Source organism: Staurois parvus, unplaced genomic scaffold, assembly GCF_062004578.1.
Source record: "Staurois parvus isolate SC_StPar_1 unplaced genomic scaffold, SC_StPar_1.0 ptg000347l, whole genome shotgun sequence".
Taxonomy (NCBI): domain Eukaryota; kingdom Metazoa; phylum Chordata; class Amphibia; order Anura; family Ranidae; genus Staurois; species Staurois parvus.
The window spans coordinates 4709504-4724975 of record NW_028318143.1 but is presented as its reverse complement, the minus strand read 5'-3'; the positions used below and the strand labels follow the sequence as shown (position 1 = coordinate 4724975).

General features: G+C 42.6%; 1 protein-coding gene across 2 annotated transcripts in view; it reads left to right on the top strand.

The window, feature by feature from the left end:
• TTLL7 (tubulin tyrosine ligase like 7) overlaps positions 1-15472 on the top strand; it is a 289604-nt gene that overhangs the window by 63975 nt on the left and 210157 nt on the right. For both annotated transcript variants that reach the window (XM_089684390.1, XM_089684389.1), the window contains exon 4: positions 3430-3551. In XM_089684390.1, the coding sequence (XP_089540516.1) occupies positions 3430-3551 (122 nt within the window). The remainder of the gene's footprint in view (positions 1-3429; positions 3552-15472) is intronic.

Genomic DNA, 15472 nt, shown 5'->3' with positions numbered 1-15472 from the left:
TTAGTTTCATTTCAAATCCATTGTGGTGGTGTATAGAGCCAAAAATGTTAGAATTGTGTCGATGTCCCAATCTTTATGGACCTGACTGTACTTTCCTATCTATTTACTACTGCTAGCAGCATAAGGATTCAAAATAGTCAATGTTGATTGAGAGAGTGAAGTTCCACTTTAAGTGACCTGAGACTGAATAGTATGCTTGAATCAATGTTTTGATATTTAATAGTTACATTTGATAGTGTCTGTTCCATCTCAGCACTGCAGTGTGATTTAAAAAATACATTTCAGTTTTTTTTCTGTGTTTTATTGCATTGAGAGGCCCACAGAAATCAATGGCAGCACATCAAGACACGTGTTTATGCATTGCAACAGGTATTAATATCTTGCTGCTCACGTAAAGAATGTGCTTCTATGGATGGTAGAGGTTTTTGTGCTGAGTGCGCACTCACTGACAGCTCAAGACAGCTCTCAGTCTGCATTAATGATTGGACAGGACTGGCTCCTGATCATGTGACCACGGTGACAGCCAATCATAGTGATCACATGACTAGGCAGACCTTACCACCCCCTTGGTGTATGAGCCCAGTTAAAAGTGTAGGCAGGTGCAGGCTAGTTTCTCCAGTGTAGGTGGTGCTTTTCCACAGCAGTTGGAGAGGAAGTCAAGGGGTACAGGGTTCCTCTGTGGTTTCCTTTGTCACTGGGGAAGCTATCTTATTGAATGCTGCAGCTCCATGTGACTTTAGCAGCCATCTTGGGCCAGGCAGAGCCTTTTTAAGGCCCTGGCTGCAGGTTTGGCATGCATTGTTGCAAGTTGGTAAAGTTAGGACAGGTACCCCGTTTGGTAGGGACAGAACTAGTGGCAGGGAAAGATTCCTGACTAGGAGGGAAAACGTAGGGCTTGCTGCTTCCTTGGGCACCTTCCTGCTTGGGCATAACATGACAAGGCCGTATTCTGCCCCCTCAACAGGCGCTGTCAGTTCGGCTCAGTCCTGCTGTCTACGTGAGTGACCTTACTGGTCAAATGCACATAGAAAAGTACACGTCATCTGCATGTAAAATGGCATCAAATGCATGCATAGGTAGAAGGAAAAAATGAGCAGTTATATGTACTTTTCTGGTTTGAATGGGCCCTAATTGTGCACCCAGAACAGCAGGTTATCATTAAGGTGATTTCAGCAATGGGTTGTCCCAATGCAAGAATAATGGATAGAAATAGGAACCTCGGACTTCTCAATTTTCTTTTTTTTAGCAAACCTTAAACGGTTCTAGATAACTATGCATAGAAATCTCATATGATAATCCTATACATGCTGACATTTCAGTCTTTTAAAATCTGTAGCTTTCCTTAAAATATTACCTAGTAATTCTGCTATGAAGGTTCTTGTTCAGGTTTTTCCTGTTACGGAGTGACAACCCTCTGTCCCTGTCTCCCAATTGTGCTCCTATGTTGTCACCCTGTCACATGTGCTTCAAATTAAGAGTCATGCAAGTCAACACTCTGTTGTAACCATTAGAATGATGTGCAGCCAAAACTGCATCGATTGCATGTAGACAGAAAGGGCTTTTTCACACGGAGCGGACCTGTTTAGCAGATCCGTTTGCTCAGCAAGGATTCTCTCCACTAATCCCCACTGAGCAAATGGATGACAGGTCTGTGTCCCCTCCGCTGCTGCAGAGCAGACACAGAGCTGCTCACTCTCCTCAATGGACGGTCGGATGAAAACGGACCGCCTGTCTGCTTTCATCCGATCTGACGGACGACAGGGGAATTGGATCCCCATTCGTCCCTCTTTGGTGGATTGGATTGGATGTCGGCGGGTTTAAACAGACACATGTCCGTTTACACCCACCTCTCCATAGAGGAGAATGGAAGTTTCAATCGAGTCCACCTCAAAAATGGGCAGGTGCACCCTATCGGAACGTTCGTGTGAAGGAGCCCAAAGGGGGAAATTTGCTAAAACTGGTGCACCCAAAATCTGGTGCAGCTGTGCCTTCTAACTAATCAACTTCTACCTTCAGCTTGTTCAATTAAGCTTTGACAATAAAACTTGGAAGCTGATTGGTTTCCATACAGATGTGCAACAGATTTTGAGTGCACCAGTTTTAGTAAATTCCCCCCAAAGTGTCTAAGAGGGGATGGAGTTCAGCAGGGCTGAGAATGAAAAAAAGATGAAATGAAAGGCTTAGAAAATAATTTTTAAAAGAAAAAGACATGACCATTTTTTTATGATACATAGTACTTTAGCAAACGAAATTATTACAGGGCCAGTAAGTAGATACTGTAAGTATGGATTATTTTTGTAGAATAAGGATATCGATTACTGTCCCTTTAAGGTGAATTTACATTTTTTTTATTGCCAGCCTACATTGATCCAGCTTCCACGATATAACTATCCATGTCAGCACTGTTTTGATTGGCTGACTTGTGTTAAATATTCAATTTGAACAACAGGTTATAATAGATATGTCACAAATGGAAAAACGGTCTTATTACTTATTATATTTTACTTTAAAGTAGTTGTAAACCTCAGACATAAAACATGAACAAAGCATATCCCGGTATGGTGTATACTTGTCTCAATCCAGAGCACTATTTGTCATTTCTTTCAGATGCTTTGTTCTTCTGCTATCAGCATGAATCACATCTGACAAGTTTTCCTGACACCAAGAGAAAAATGGTGACAGGAGAGGGACCTCCACCAGATTGACAGCCTCAGCTCTGTTCCTGCATGCTGTGTGAGGGGGGTGTGTTTCCCTTCCCTCCAATCAGATCTTACTGAGCTCTGCAGAATGTAACTCCAGCTCCCTCCTTGTTTTCTGAAGCTCAGAAATGCTGTGTAAATTCTGAACTTTGAGTGACTGTACAAAAGAAATAGACGCAGATAAACAGCTACAACTTATGTAGGAGGATTTGTTTATCTCTATGTATCACCTAAGCATAGTCAGTTCACTGGGTATATGTAAGGGTTTACAACCACTTCAAAGCTGAATTATGAGCTGAGTATGATATTTATTATATAGGTTCATTGATCCAGCTTGGCACAATTTAAGTATCCATGTTTCTTACCTGATGGGCTTCTAGGGAAGCTGATATCACTGTAGTAGTTGGTGATAGCCAAAATTTTCCAGGTCCTCCTTAGGTTCTGTGGCTTCCCCTCTGCACACTGGGTTGCTCATACGGCACAGTCGCCATTTATGGAATGCCTTGTATTTTTTCCAGTGAATACAAGGTATTCTCCAGTTGGACGTGGTGAATATTGTGATGTCACCTCCTGTCCTCCCAGGTTCAGGTTCAGATTCAGAATACTTTATTAGTCCCTAAAGGAAATTATTCTAAATCATTCCTCTGTGCCAAGCTGAACCAACGTATGTAATAAAGTCGACTTTAAGATCATATTAAGGCCTTTCATTAGTGTTCCCTGCTTCTTGCAGTCCGTCAGGTAATTGAAGAGATGCATTTTGTGAAAAGCCGGGATGATGATGAAACGGCGAATCTTATCTGGAGTGATTGTGCCGTACAACATGAGAAGATTGCAGAGCTCAGGAATTATCAGGTATGGGAAGGACTGCAAAGATCTACTGTATGTGTCATAAGTAACCCCTGGACCTATCCGAAGAGTAAGAAGGGGAACTGAACATTTACACTAAACTTCTTTTATCTTTTTTGTTACTTCTGGCACTTGAGGATGAACCCAACAAAAGAATTAAAAGAGGGAGCAAAACCAGTGAAAGCTGAGGGAAGTCTTAGGACTCTCTGCAGCTCAGGGAATGTGCAGCAGTCTACTGTTTCCTCTGGTTGGCTTTACAGTCCAAGGGGAGCTAAGCATACAAAGCAGATGGCGTGTTGTCACCTGCTGGTACCAGACTTTTGCAGTCCCTGTACACCAGAGCTCTGACTTTGTGAAATTCCCTCTGTCCTCTGCCTCGCATGTGCTGTAATTCTCCATATGTGTCATTTATAGTCAATGTGGTATAATACTTGCCACTGATCCACTGATTCTGTGCCTAGACTAGGCTACACAGTCAAGTGACAACTCATTACTCACAAGTCCGGGACCCAATTTGGGGCATGACCCATAGTCGAAGAAACACTGCTCTAGCTATGCAGAATACTGTATGTGTTGCCTTCATAGTACCCAAAGAGGTTCCTAAACTACACTGTATATCAGCATTTCTCAACCTTTTTTCAGTTGCGTCACCCTTTAAAAGTATGCAGAATCCCGAGGAACCCCAGTCTAAAATATTGTAAATGTATTATCAATGGGAAACCTGAGCCTGGGACAATCCACACAACCACCTTGATTAAATTAAAGTGTTACTAAACCCCAGACCCTGCATTCACTATATCTGGTCTCCCACAGTACACACAACATGGAAATGCAATTATTTTAGTAGATATAAACTGCTAAGTGCCTTTTCTCATCAGCAGTTAGAGCAGTCTTGTGACTTCAGCAGAGCACTGGTTAAAGCTTGTAGGAGGAGTTTTTTTTCTGCTCTAGGAGGATGCAAAACCCCTGACCCTCTGTCTGGACAAGGCTGATTGGCCCTGTGCTGATCACATGCACTCTCCCAAGAAAAAAAAAAACCTCTAGCAATACACACCAAACTGAGCATGTACATGTGACTACGGGTTCAGTCTGTCTTATCGGGTGGACAGTTGAACAAGTGGAGGGGCAGAGAAAGCAGGACCAAATGGCCTTTTTACAGAATGCAGAGGATTAACCCCTTAGGTTCCACAGTGAGAATAACAAGCATGCTTTACTGCTTCCCCCATCTATTTAGAGCCCCCCACCCCATCAGACCAGAGGTCCCCCATCACATCAAAGACCCCTCCATTACATCAGAGGTCCCCAATCATGTCAAAGTTACCCCTAAACGTCAGAGTCCTCCCTATACATCAGAACTCCCCCCTATATGTCACGTCACTCCTGTATGCTAGAGTCCTGCCATCACATCAGATTCCCTCCATCACACAGTCTCCCTATCATAGAGGCTCCCAATCACACAGTCCCCTCTTCACATCAGAGCCCTTTTTATGTAATGAAATAGTTACATAGTTAAACTTCGGTTGAAAAAAGACGCGTGTCCGTCTAGGCCAGGGGTCTGCAACCTTTAAGACATAAAGAGCCACTTGGACCCGTTTCCGAGAGGGAAAAAAAGACTGGGAGCCGCAAAACCATTGCAAACATTTAAAACAAATCCGACACTGCATATATTGCAAAAAGCGCTCTGGTCATGAAGGGGGTTTAAGGGCCCAGTAAGCAAAGGGTTAATCAGGGCCACAGTGTATCGCCATAATCACAATCATAGCCTTAGGTCAGTGGTGGGCAACCTTTTTTTTCAACTGAGCCAAATCTCGCCAAAACCACGATTAAAATTTATTTTGAGAGCCACATTTTTAAAACTGAAAATACATCCCCCATATAGTAATTCATCCCCCATAGTAATTCATCCCCCCTATAGTAATTCATCCCCCCTATAGTAATTCATCCCCCATATAGTAATTCATCCCCCCTATAGTAATTCATCCCCCATATAGTAATTCATCCCCCCTATAGTAATTCATCCCCCCTATAGTAATTCATCCCCCCTATAGTAATTCATTCCCATATTGTGTCAATTCACTTACCTGTACTCCGCGCGTTCCTCTCGCCGTGTTCCCGCGCAGTTCAGGGCGGACTGTGAGAGGAGAGGAGTTCGTCACGCTGCCCCGCCTACATCCTGACAGCCAATGTTTGCCACGCTCCGCGGGCCGGATTATAAGGTCCGCCGGGCCGTAGTTTGCCCATTGCTAGGCTAGCTGCAGAGTCCTGACTTTTGGGGCGGCCGCCCGAGAGGAGGGAGGGGAGCGGGCGCCCGGCACACAGAAGAGCTGCATTAACCTCCCTGGCGGTATGATTCCTTCCGATTTTTTGTGCTGAAAGCGGTACCATTTTTTCGCATGGAAATAGTTTTTTATTGTAGGCTGTAATTTTTAGGAAAATTTCCCCACAAATCATTATCACTCAATTCTGCAAGTGGTTCTGATTTACTATCGCTGTTCTCTAGCCGGTCTAAAACCGCTTTTGACCTAAAGGGACGCTTTTTGGACGCCATGGACTTTTCTAAGTTTCCAGGCAGAAAGAACAGACAAAATGCAGGCAGGGCACAGGACAAAGCACTCGGGACAATATGTATGTGAAATGGGGTGAAACAGCAATGTTTTACTATTGAAAATTGAAAAAAAAAAAAGACATTTTTTAAATTTTTTAAATTTCCCGCCGCCGGCGGCGCCCGTACGTCCCGACGTCACGGGGACCGGAACACAGAAGCCGGATGCCGGCATCGGCCGGAGGAGATGGCCGGGGACGCTGCAGTGGACACATCGCGGGAACGAAGGACAAGGTAAGTGCTGCAGGGACCCCCAGAGCAGCGCCGCATGGTAAGCCTGAGTGTAGCTCGTGGTATAGAAATTCTACCACGAGCTACACTCGGGAAAACCGCCAGGGAGGTTAAAAGAGCCGCGGCTTGCCGACCACTGAGCTACGGCAACCCTATTGCCTGTCACCTGGTGGGCAGTGTGCTCCGGAGCCGCAGCAAAGGTGAAAAAGAGCCGCATGCGGCTCTGGAGCCGCGGGTTGCCGACACCCGGTCTAGGCCAACCATTAGACTGGGTTCTCACTAATTACATACGGGACACCACATGTAATTCACACATAAATCGCACCACATTCCTGTGATGTCTGTGCAGTGCAATTTGAGCCATACATTTTGTTTGGCTCACATTGCATTCACACCAAAAAGCTGCAGGACCCTTTTTGTTTACTCGCACCTGAATAGCATCGCATGGCTGTTCTCACCCATGCAATGCTATTTCTGGCAATCGCACTGCGTTTTGCGACCTGTTTCGTGGTGTCATTAATTTAACATTGACACCTGCAGCAGATCGCATGAACGCCATGTGATTGCAATGCGGTGCTGGAAATGCATAGGATTTGCAGTGTTTCCTGCACTGCATCAGTGTGAAAAAAAAAAACCAGGGTAAAAAAAAATTATACAATCCTATATTCAAAATCCTATGCCCACAGTTGATTCAGAGGAAGGCAAAAAATCCCAAAAAAGCATGATCTTATTTTCTCCAGCAGGGGAAAAAACTCCTCCTGATCCCCCAAGAGGCAAGCAGATATTCCCTGGATCAACTTAATTTATAAATTTTAGTATCAAGTTATATTATTATATATTTTATATTATTATATATATATTATCTCCTAGATTGTAAGCTCGAAAGAGCAGGGCCCTCAATCCCCTCATGTTTTGCATTGTATTGGTATTGTTCTGACACATGTTCTGTCCCCCTTTGTAATGTACAGCGCTGAGCGAACTATTGGCGCTTTATAAATACTGTATAATAATAATAATAATAATAATATTATATACATTTGGAAAAGAATCCAGGCCTTTTTAAAAACAATCTACTGAGCTGACCAGAACCAGCTCTAGATGGAGTTTATTCCACATTTTCACCGCTCTTACTGTGAAGAAACCTTTCTGTATTTGGAGATTAAATCTCTTTTCCTCCAGATGTAAAAAGTGCCCCCTTGTCCTCTGTGATGACCTTAAAGTGCATAACTCTACATCGAGTTTTGACTCCAGATCTGGAGGATCCAGACTTCTGTCCTCCCCTGGATGCTGGCGGTGGCCCTGCTTGCCTCCTGCAATGGATCAGCATCATGAGTTGCAATGATGTGGGTGGGCCGGTAACGAATGACGCCAAGCATACTGTCCTAGAGCGTCATTGGTTGTTATGTTGCTGGTGGCTTGTGCAGTTAGCTAGTTGGCCAGTAGATGGCTCTGTTCTCATTGTGGCATGGTAGAGGGGAAGGCTATCAGCAGATGATCGCTCCCCTTTTAGAGAAGTCGCTCCTTAGTGATATGATCGGTGTGGTCAGCGCCCATATAAAAGCTGGTTGGGAGATGCCTAGCTGCAGATGGGACATGGGAGACAACTACCCCACACTCATGCACATGCAGAGCGCACAGCAAGGCCCTACTCAGGGCAGAAGTCCCAGGAGAAGTGTACAGAATTCAGTAGGAGCAGCTGCAGCAATCCTGGAACAACTAGAGGAGAGTCGTGAGCTGGATGCCTAAAACCTAATGGGCAAGTCAGAGCCCTCTGAATGAGTCCTAATGACTCTGGGAACAAGATTCAACTTCAGGGAGCAAACCCAGCTGGGTGGAGCTATAGAGTGGGACTTGGAAGGAGGGACTGGTATTCTATAGAACCGCCATTCTCAACCTTTTCAACATGGAGGAACCCTTGAAATTTCAGGGAACCCCTGTTAAAAGTGACTATATCTACAACTCGTAATACTTTAGTGTGAAGGTCAGTGGAATGAATGCTCCTTACACTTGTGGTCATTGGAAGAATTACCCCCTTACAGATAACTAAAGAGATAAAAGGTGTCAGTGGGAACTTCTCAGACAGGCAGAAATTGCTCATTGCTCAAGGAACCCCTAACAACCTCTGGAGGAACCCTAGGGCTCCATGGAAGCGTGGTGGAGAAACACTGCTATAGAAGGAGCTTAATTAATCTTGGCTGACAGAGCAGGGTGCTTCTCCAGGGCTGTGGATAAGGGGGTACCACCAGTCCTCCTGTACAGGGCCCAGGCCAGCAGAGGGGCCCGGGCATCTGGATGAATAGGATGTGGGCAGGGATGGTGATCGGCACAGTGGGGGGCAATTACAGCCAGCTGATAGTTGGCTTCTTCTCCTCTCCCACTGTCTTTCAGCTGCAGTAGAGAGCCATACAGGGGATCGATTCCACTAATTGCCAAATCCCACCCCCCCCCGCCCTCACCACCACACCATCACCCTCCCTGTGCAGAATACCTTTCCACTGCGACCTAAGCCCCCCACCCTTGCAGTGCTGCTGACTTCCCTCCTCTCCTTGCCACCAGCAGCTGCAAGCCCCTTCCTTTCCTAAATGAACACAATGAGTGATCAATACCCATATCTCACTGTGTTCATTCATAACTGAAGCATAGTAAACAGTGTTTTTATTTTTTTGTTGGGGAAGAGGGCTCTGTCAGGCTGGCTGTATGAGGCCCTGTGATTTCTAACAGCAGCCCCGTGCTTCTCCTTGGAAATTGTGGTTTGAATAGTGCAGAATGCTGCAGATTTAGTATAGATTTTAGGAAGATGGGTCCGATGGGTCCGATTGAGCATGCATTTCACTTGCCGAAGACAAAACTGAAGGGAAAATGCCCCAAGAACAAGCAGGAACTGAAGACAGTTGCAGGAGAGGCCTGGCAGAGCATCACCAGGGATGAAACCCAGCGTCTGGTGATGTCTATGTGTTCCAGACTTCAGGCTGTAATTGACTGCAAAGGATTTGCAACCAAGTATTAAAAAGTGAAAGTTTGATTTATGATTTTTATTCTGTCCCATTACTTTTGGTCCCTTAACAAGAGGGAGGCACATATGCAAACTGTTGTAATTCCTACACCGTTCACCTAATTTGGATGTAAATACCCTCAAATTAAAGCTGACAGTCTGCAGTTAAAGCACATCTTGTTCTTTTCATTTCAAATCCATTGTGGTGGTGTATAGAGCCAAAAATGTTAGAATTGTGTCGATGTATAAATATTTATAGACCTGACTGTATGTTAATTTTATTCAAGATTATCTGTCAAACATGATTGTTACCAGCATAAAGCACTGTATAGTTGACTGACAGTTTTTGCCCTCTAGCAGTTGCATGGTCTGCTCTGGCCATGGTCAAGCCCCTGGTTACCACACTTTGCACAGTTGCTCTTTGTGTTGTTCCGTTGAACAAGCTTGTTTCTTACAACACTCATATGTTGCATATGTTGTACTGGCTGTAGCATCAATAGGATTTTTTTCAAAATTTTACAATATAGTAGCAATACACTATAGTAGCCATGGACATATTGAGTTGAACGATATATAAACGCAAGCACGTAAATGTAATTTATTGCAGATTACCAGCCCATGTAAATGGTGACCATATTAAAGTGTTACTAAACCCACAACAGTAAAACCAGTCTGTATATGCAGTAAAGCATTCTTGTTGTACTCACTGTGGAATCTAAGGGGCTAATCCTCTGCATTATGTAAAAGGCTGTTTGATCCTGTCTTCTGTGATCCTCCACTTCCTCTACTGTCCCCAATCCATCTGCTGATAGAGCAGAGCTCTGGGGGCAAGCTGGACATGCTCAATTTGGTGTGTATTGATAGAGTGTTTTTTTTTTCTTGGGAGAGTGCATGTGATGAGCACAGGGCCAATCAGTGCTGTCCAGACAGAGGGTCAGGGGTCCTTCAGCCTCGTAGGACAATCAGGGGAGAAAGGGAAAACTTCTACAAGCTTTAACCAGTGCTCTGCTGGACACTGATAGAAGTCACAAGTCTGCTGTAATTGCTGATGAGAAAAGGCATTTAGCGGTTTATAATTACTAAAATAATTGCATTTCCATGTTCTGTGTACTGTGGGAGACCAGATATAGTAAATGCAGGGTCTGGGGAGACCAGATATAGTAAGTGCAGGGTCCTGGGAGACCAGATATAGTGAATGCAGTGTCAGGGGAGACCAGATATAGTGAATGCAGGGTCCGGGGAGACCAGATATAGTGAATGCAGGGTCCGGGGAGACCAGATATAGTGAATGCAGGGTCCGGGGAGACCAGATATAGTGAATGCAGGGTCCAGGGAGACCAGATATAGTGAATGCAGGGTCCGGGGAGATCAGATATAGTGAATGCAGGGTCTGGGGAGACCAGATATAGTGAATGCAGGGTCTGGAGAGATCAGATATAGTGAATGCAGGGTCCGGGGAGACCAGACATAGTGAATGCAGAGTCAGGGGTTTAGTAACACTTCAAAGTCACTGTGACTTTGAAAAGGTTCCTTTACTACTTTGATGAGACTTGAGTGCCAGAGAGTGTAAAGTCGCATCAAAGCTACATTCCAAAGTCTCACTGGAAATCGTGCAACTTGGGGGTCACACAAGTGTAAATGGAGCCTGAATGAGAGAAAATCAATCAATGAATCTCCCGATCCATGCTAACAGCAGGGATGGAGGAATGTCCATTGCCAGTTATTGTATTCAGGCAGCCATGGGTGCTGTGTCTGCCTGAATGGCACTTCCAAACAGTGACTGCATCTGAAAGGATGTTCTATGTACTGTGGGAGACCAGGTATAGTGAATGCAGAGTCAGGGGTTTAGTAACACTTTAACTCTTTTTTTTTCCATGCTCAGTACATTTTTTGCAAGTACAGAAAAATACCTGTTTATCCTGCCAGAAATCCAGTGCACTTGAAATGACTTGTTTCAAACTAAAAATGCAAGCAATGTTATTAGCCTTTCCAGTTCTGTGAACTACAAAACAAGCCCCCGGTGTTGTGGAGATGAGAAGATGTTCTCTAGTCCAAATGCAGCCTAGGGTGATTATGCTTCTTCTCCATAGATAGAGTGTCCTAGGGTGAGCGTTGCCCCCCCCAGGACAGGAAGGGTATTATTGGCAGGAGTACCAGGTTACATATACATAGTTACATAGTTAGTCTGGCTGAAAAAAGACAAAAGTCCATCCAGTTCAACCATTAAAAAAAAAAAAGTTATAATCTTATACCCACAGTTGATCCAGAGGAAGGCAAAAAAACTGCAGCAAAGCACGATCCAATTTGCTCCTGCAGGGAAAAAAATGCCCGCCTGATCCCCCGATAAATATTAGTATCCAGTTATATTCTGTGTATCTAGGAAAGAATCCAGGCCATTTTTAAAGCAATCCACTGAGCTGGCCAGAACCAACTCTTGAGGGAGTCTATTCCACATTTTCACAGCTCTTACTGTGAATAAACCTTCCGCGTTTGGAGATTACATTTCTTTTCCTCCAGACGTAAAGAGTGCCCCCTTGTCCTCTGTGATGACCTCAGGATGAATAGCTCTACACCGAGTTCACTATATGAACCACTGATGTATTTATACATGGAGATCATATCCCCCTTATGTATTATACATGGAGATCATATCCCCCTTATGTATTATACATGGAGATCATATCCCCCCTTATGTATTATACATGGAGATCATATCCCCCCTTATGTATTATACATGGTGATCATATCCCCCCTTATGTATTATACATGGAGATCATATCCCCCCTTATGTATTATACATGGAGATCATATCCCCCCTTATGTATTATACATGGAGATCATATCCCCCCTTATGTATTATACATGGTGATCATATCCCCCCTTATGTATTATACATGGAGATCATATCCCCCCTTATGTATTATACATGGAGATCATATCCCCCCTTATGTATTATACATGGAGATCATATCCCCCCTTATGTATTATACATGGTGATCATATCCCCCCTTATGTATTATACATGAAGATCATATCCCCCCTTATGTATTATACATGAAGATCATATCCCCCCTTATGTATTATACATGAAGATCATATCCCCCCTTATGTATTATACATGGAGATCATATCCCCCTTATGTATTATACATGGAGATCATATCCCCCTTATGTATTATACATGGAGATCATATTCCCCTTTATGTATTATACATGGAGATCATATCCCCCTTATGTATTATACATGAAGATCATATCCCCCCTTATGTATTATACATGGAGATCATATCCCCCTTATGTATTATACATGGAGATCATATCCCCCTTATGTATTATACATGGAGATCATATCCCCCCTTATGTATTATACATGGAGATCATATCCCCCCTTATGTATTATACATGGTGATCATATCCCCCCTTATGTATTATACATGGAGATCATATCCCCCCTTATGTATTATACATGGAGATCATATCCCCCCTTATGTATTATACATGGAGATCATATCCCCCCTTATGTATTATACATGGTGATCATATCCCCCCTTATGTATTATACATGGAGATCATATCCCCCCTTATGTATTATACATGGAGATCATATCCCCCCTTATGTATTATACATGGTGATCATATCCCCCCTTATGTATTATACATGAAGATCATATCCCCCCTTATGTATTATACATGAAGATCATATCCCCCCTTATGTATTATACATGAAGATCATATCCCCCCTTATGTATTATACATGGAGATCATATCCCCCTTATGTATTATACATGGAGATCATATCCCCCTTATGTATTATACATGGAGATCATATTCCCCTTTATGTATTATACATGGAGATCATATCCCCCTTATGTATTATACATGGAGATCATATCCCCCTTATGTATTATACATGGAGATCATATCCCCCCTTATGTATTATACATGGAGATCATATCCCCCCTTATGTATTATACATGGAGATCATATCCCCCCTTATGTATTATACATGGTGATCATATCCCCCCTTATGTATTATACATGGAGATCATATCCCCCCTTATGTATTATACATGGAGATCATATCCCCCCTTATGTATTATACATGAAGATCATATCCCCCCTTATGTATTATACATGAAGATCATATCCCCCCTTATGTATTATACATGGAGATCATATCCCCCTTATGTATTATACATGGAGATCATATCCCCCTTATGTATTATACATGGAGATCATATCCCCCCTTATGTATTATACATGGTGATCATATCCCCCCTTATGTATTATACATGGAGATCACATTCCCCCTTATGTATTATACATGGAGATCATATACCCCTTATGTATTATACATGGTGATCATATCCCCCCTTATGTATTATACATGGTGATCATATCCCCCCTTATCTATTATACATGGAGATCACATTCCCCCTTATGTATTATACATGGAGATCATATCCCCCTTATGTATTATACATGGAGATCATATCCCCCCTTATGTATCATACATGGTGATCATATCCCCCTTATGTATTATACATGGAGATCATATCCCCCTTATGTATTATACATGGTGTTCATATCCCCCTTATGTATTATACACGGTGTTCATATCCCCCCTTATGTATTATACATGGAGATCATATCCCCCTTATGTATTATACATGGAGATCATATCCCCCCTTATGTATTATACATGGAGATCATATCCCCCCTTATGTATTATACATGGAAATCATATCCCCCCTTATGTATTATACATGGAGATCATATCCCCCCTTATGTATTATACATGAAGATCATATCCCCCCTTATGTATTATACATGAAGATCATATCCCCCCTTATGTATTATACATGAAGATCATATCCCCCCTTATGTATTATACATGGAGATCATATCCCCCTTATGTATTATACATGGAGATCATATCCCCCTTATGTATTATACATGGAGATCATATTCCCCTTTATGTATTATACATGGAGATCATATCCCCCTTATGTATTATACATGAAGATCATATCCCCCCTTATGTATTATACATGGAGATCATATCCCCCTTATGTATTATACATGGAGATCATATCCCCCTTATGTATTATACATGGAGATCATATCCCCCCTTATGTATTATACATGGAGATCATATCCCCCCTTATGTATTATACATGGTGATCATATCCCCCCTTATGTATTATACATGGAGATCATATCCCCCCTTATGTATTATACATGGAGATCATATCCCCCCTTATGTATTATACATGGAGATCATATCCCCCCTTATGTATTATACATGGTGATCATATCCCCCCTTATGTATTATACATGGAGATCATATCCCCCCTTATGTATTATACATGGAGATCATATCCCCCCTTATGTATTATACATGGTGATCATATCCCCCCTTATGTATTATACATGAAGATCATATCCCCCCTTATGTATTATACATGAAGATCATATCCCCCCTTATGTATTATACATGAAGATCATATCCCCCCTTATGTATTATACATGGAGATCATATCCCCCTTATGTATTATACATGGAGATCATATCCCCCTTATGTATTATACATGGAGATCATATTCCCCTTTATGTATTATACATGGAGATCATATCCCCCTTATGTATTATACATGGAGATCATATCCCCCTTATGTATTATACATGGAGATCATATCCCCCCTTATGTATTATACATGGAGATCATATCCCCCCTTATGTATTATACATGGAGATCATATCCCCCCTTATGTATTATACATGGTGATCATATCCCCCCTTATGTATTATACATGGAGATCATATCCCCCCTTATGTATTATACATGGAGATCATATCCCCCCTTATGTATTATACATGAAGATCATATCCCCCCTTATGTATTATACATGGAGATCATATCCCCCTTATGTATTATACATGGAGATCATATCCCCCTTATGTATTATACATGGAGATCATATCCCCCCTTATGTATTATACATGGTGATCATATCCCCCCTTATGTATTATACATGGAGATCACATTCCCCCTTATGTATTATACATGGAGATCATATACCCCTTATGTATTATACATGGT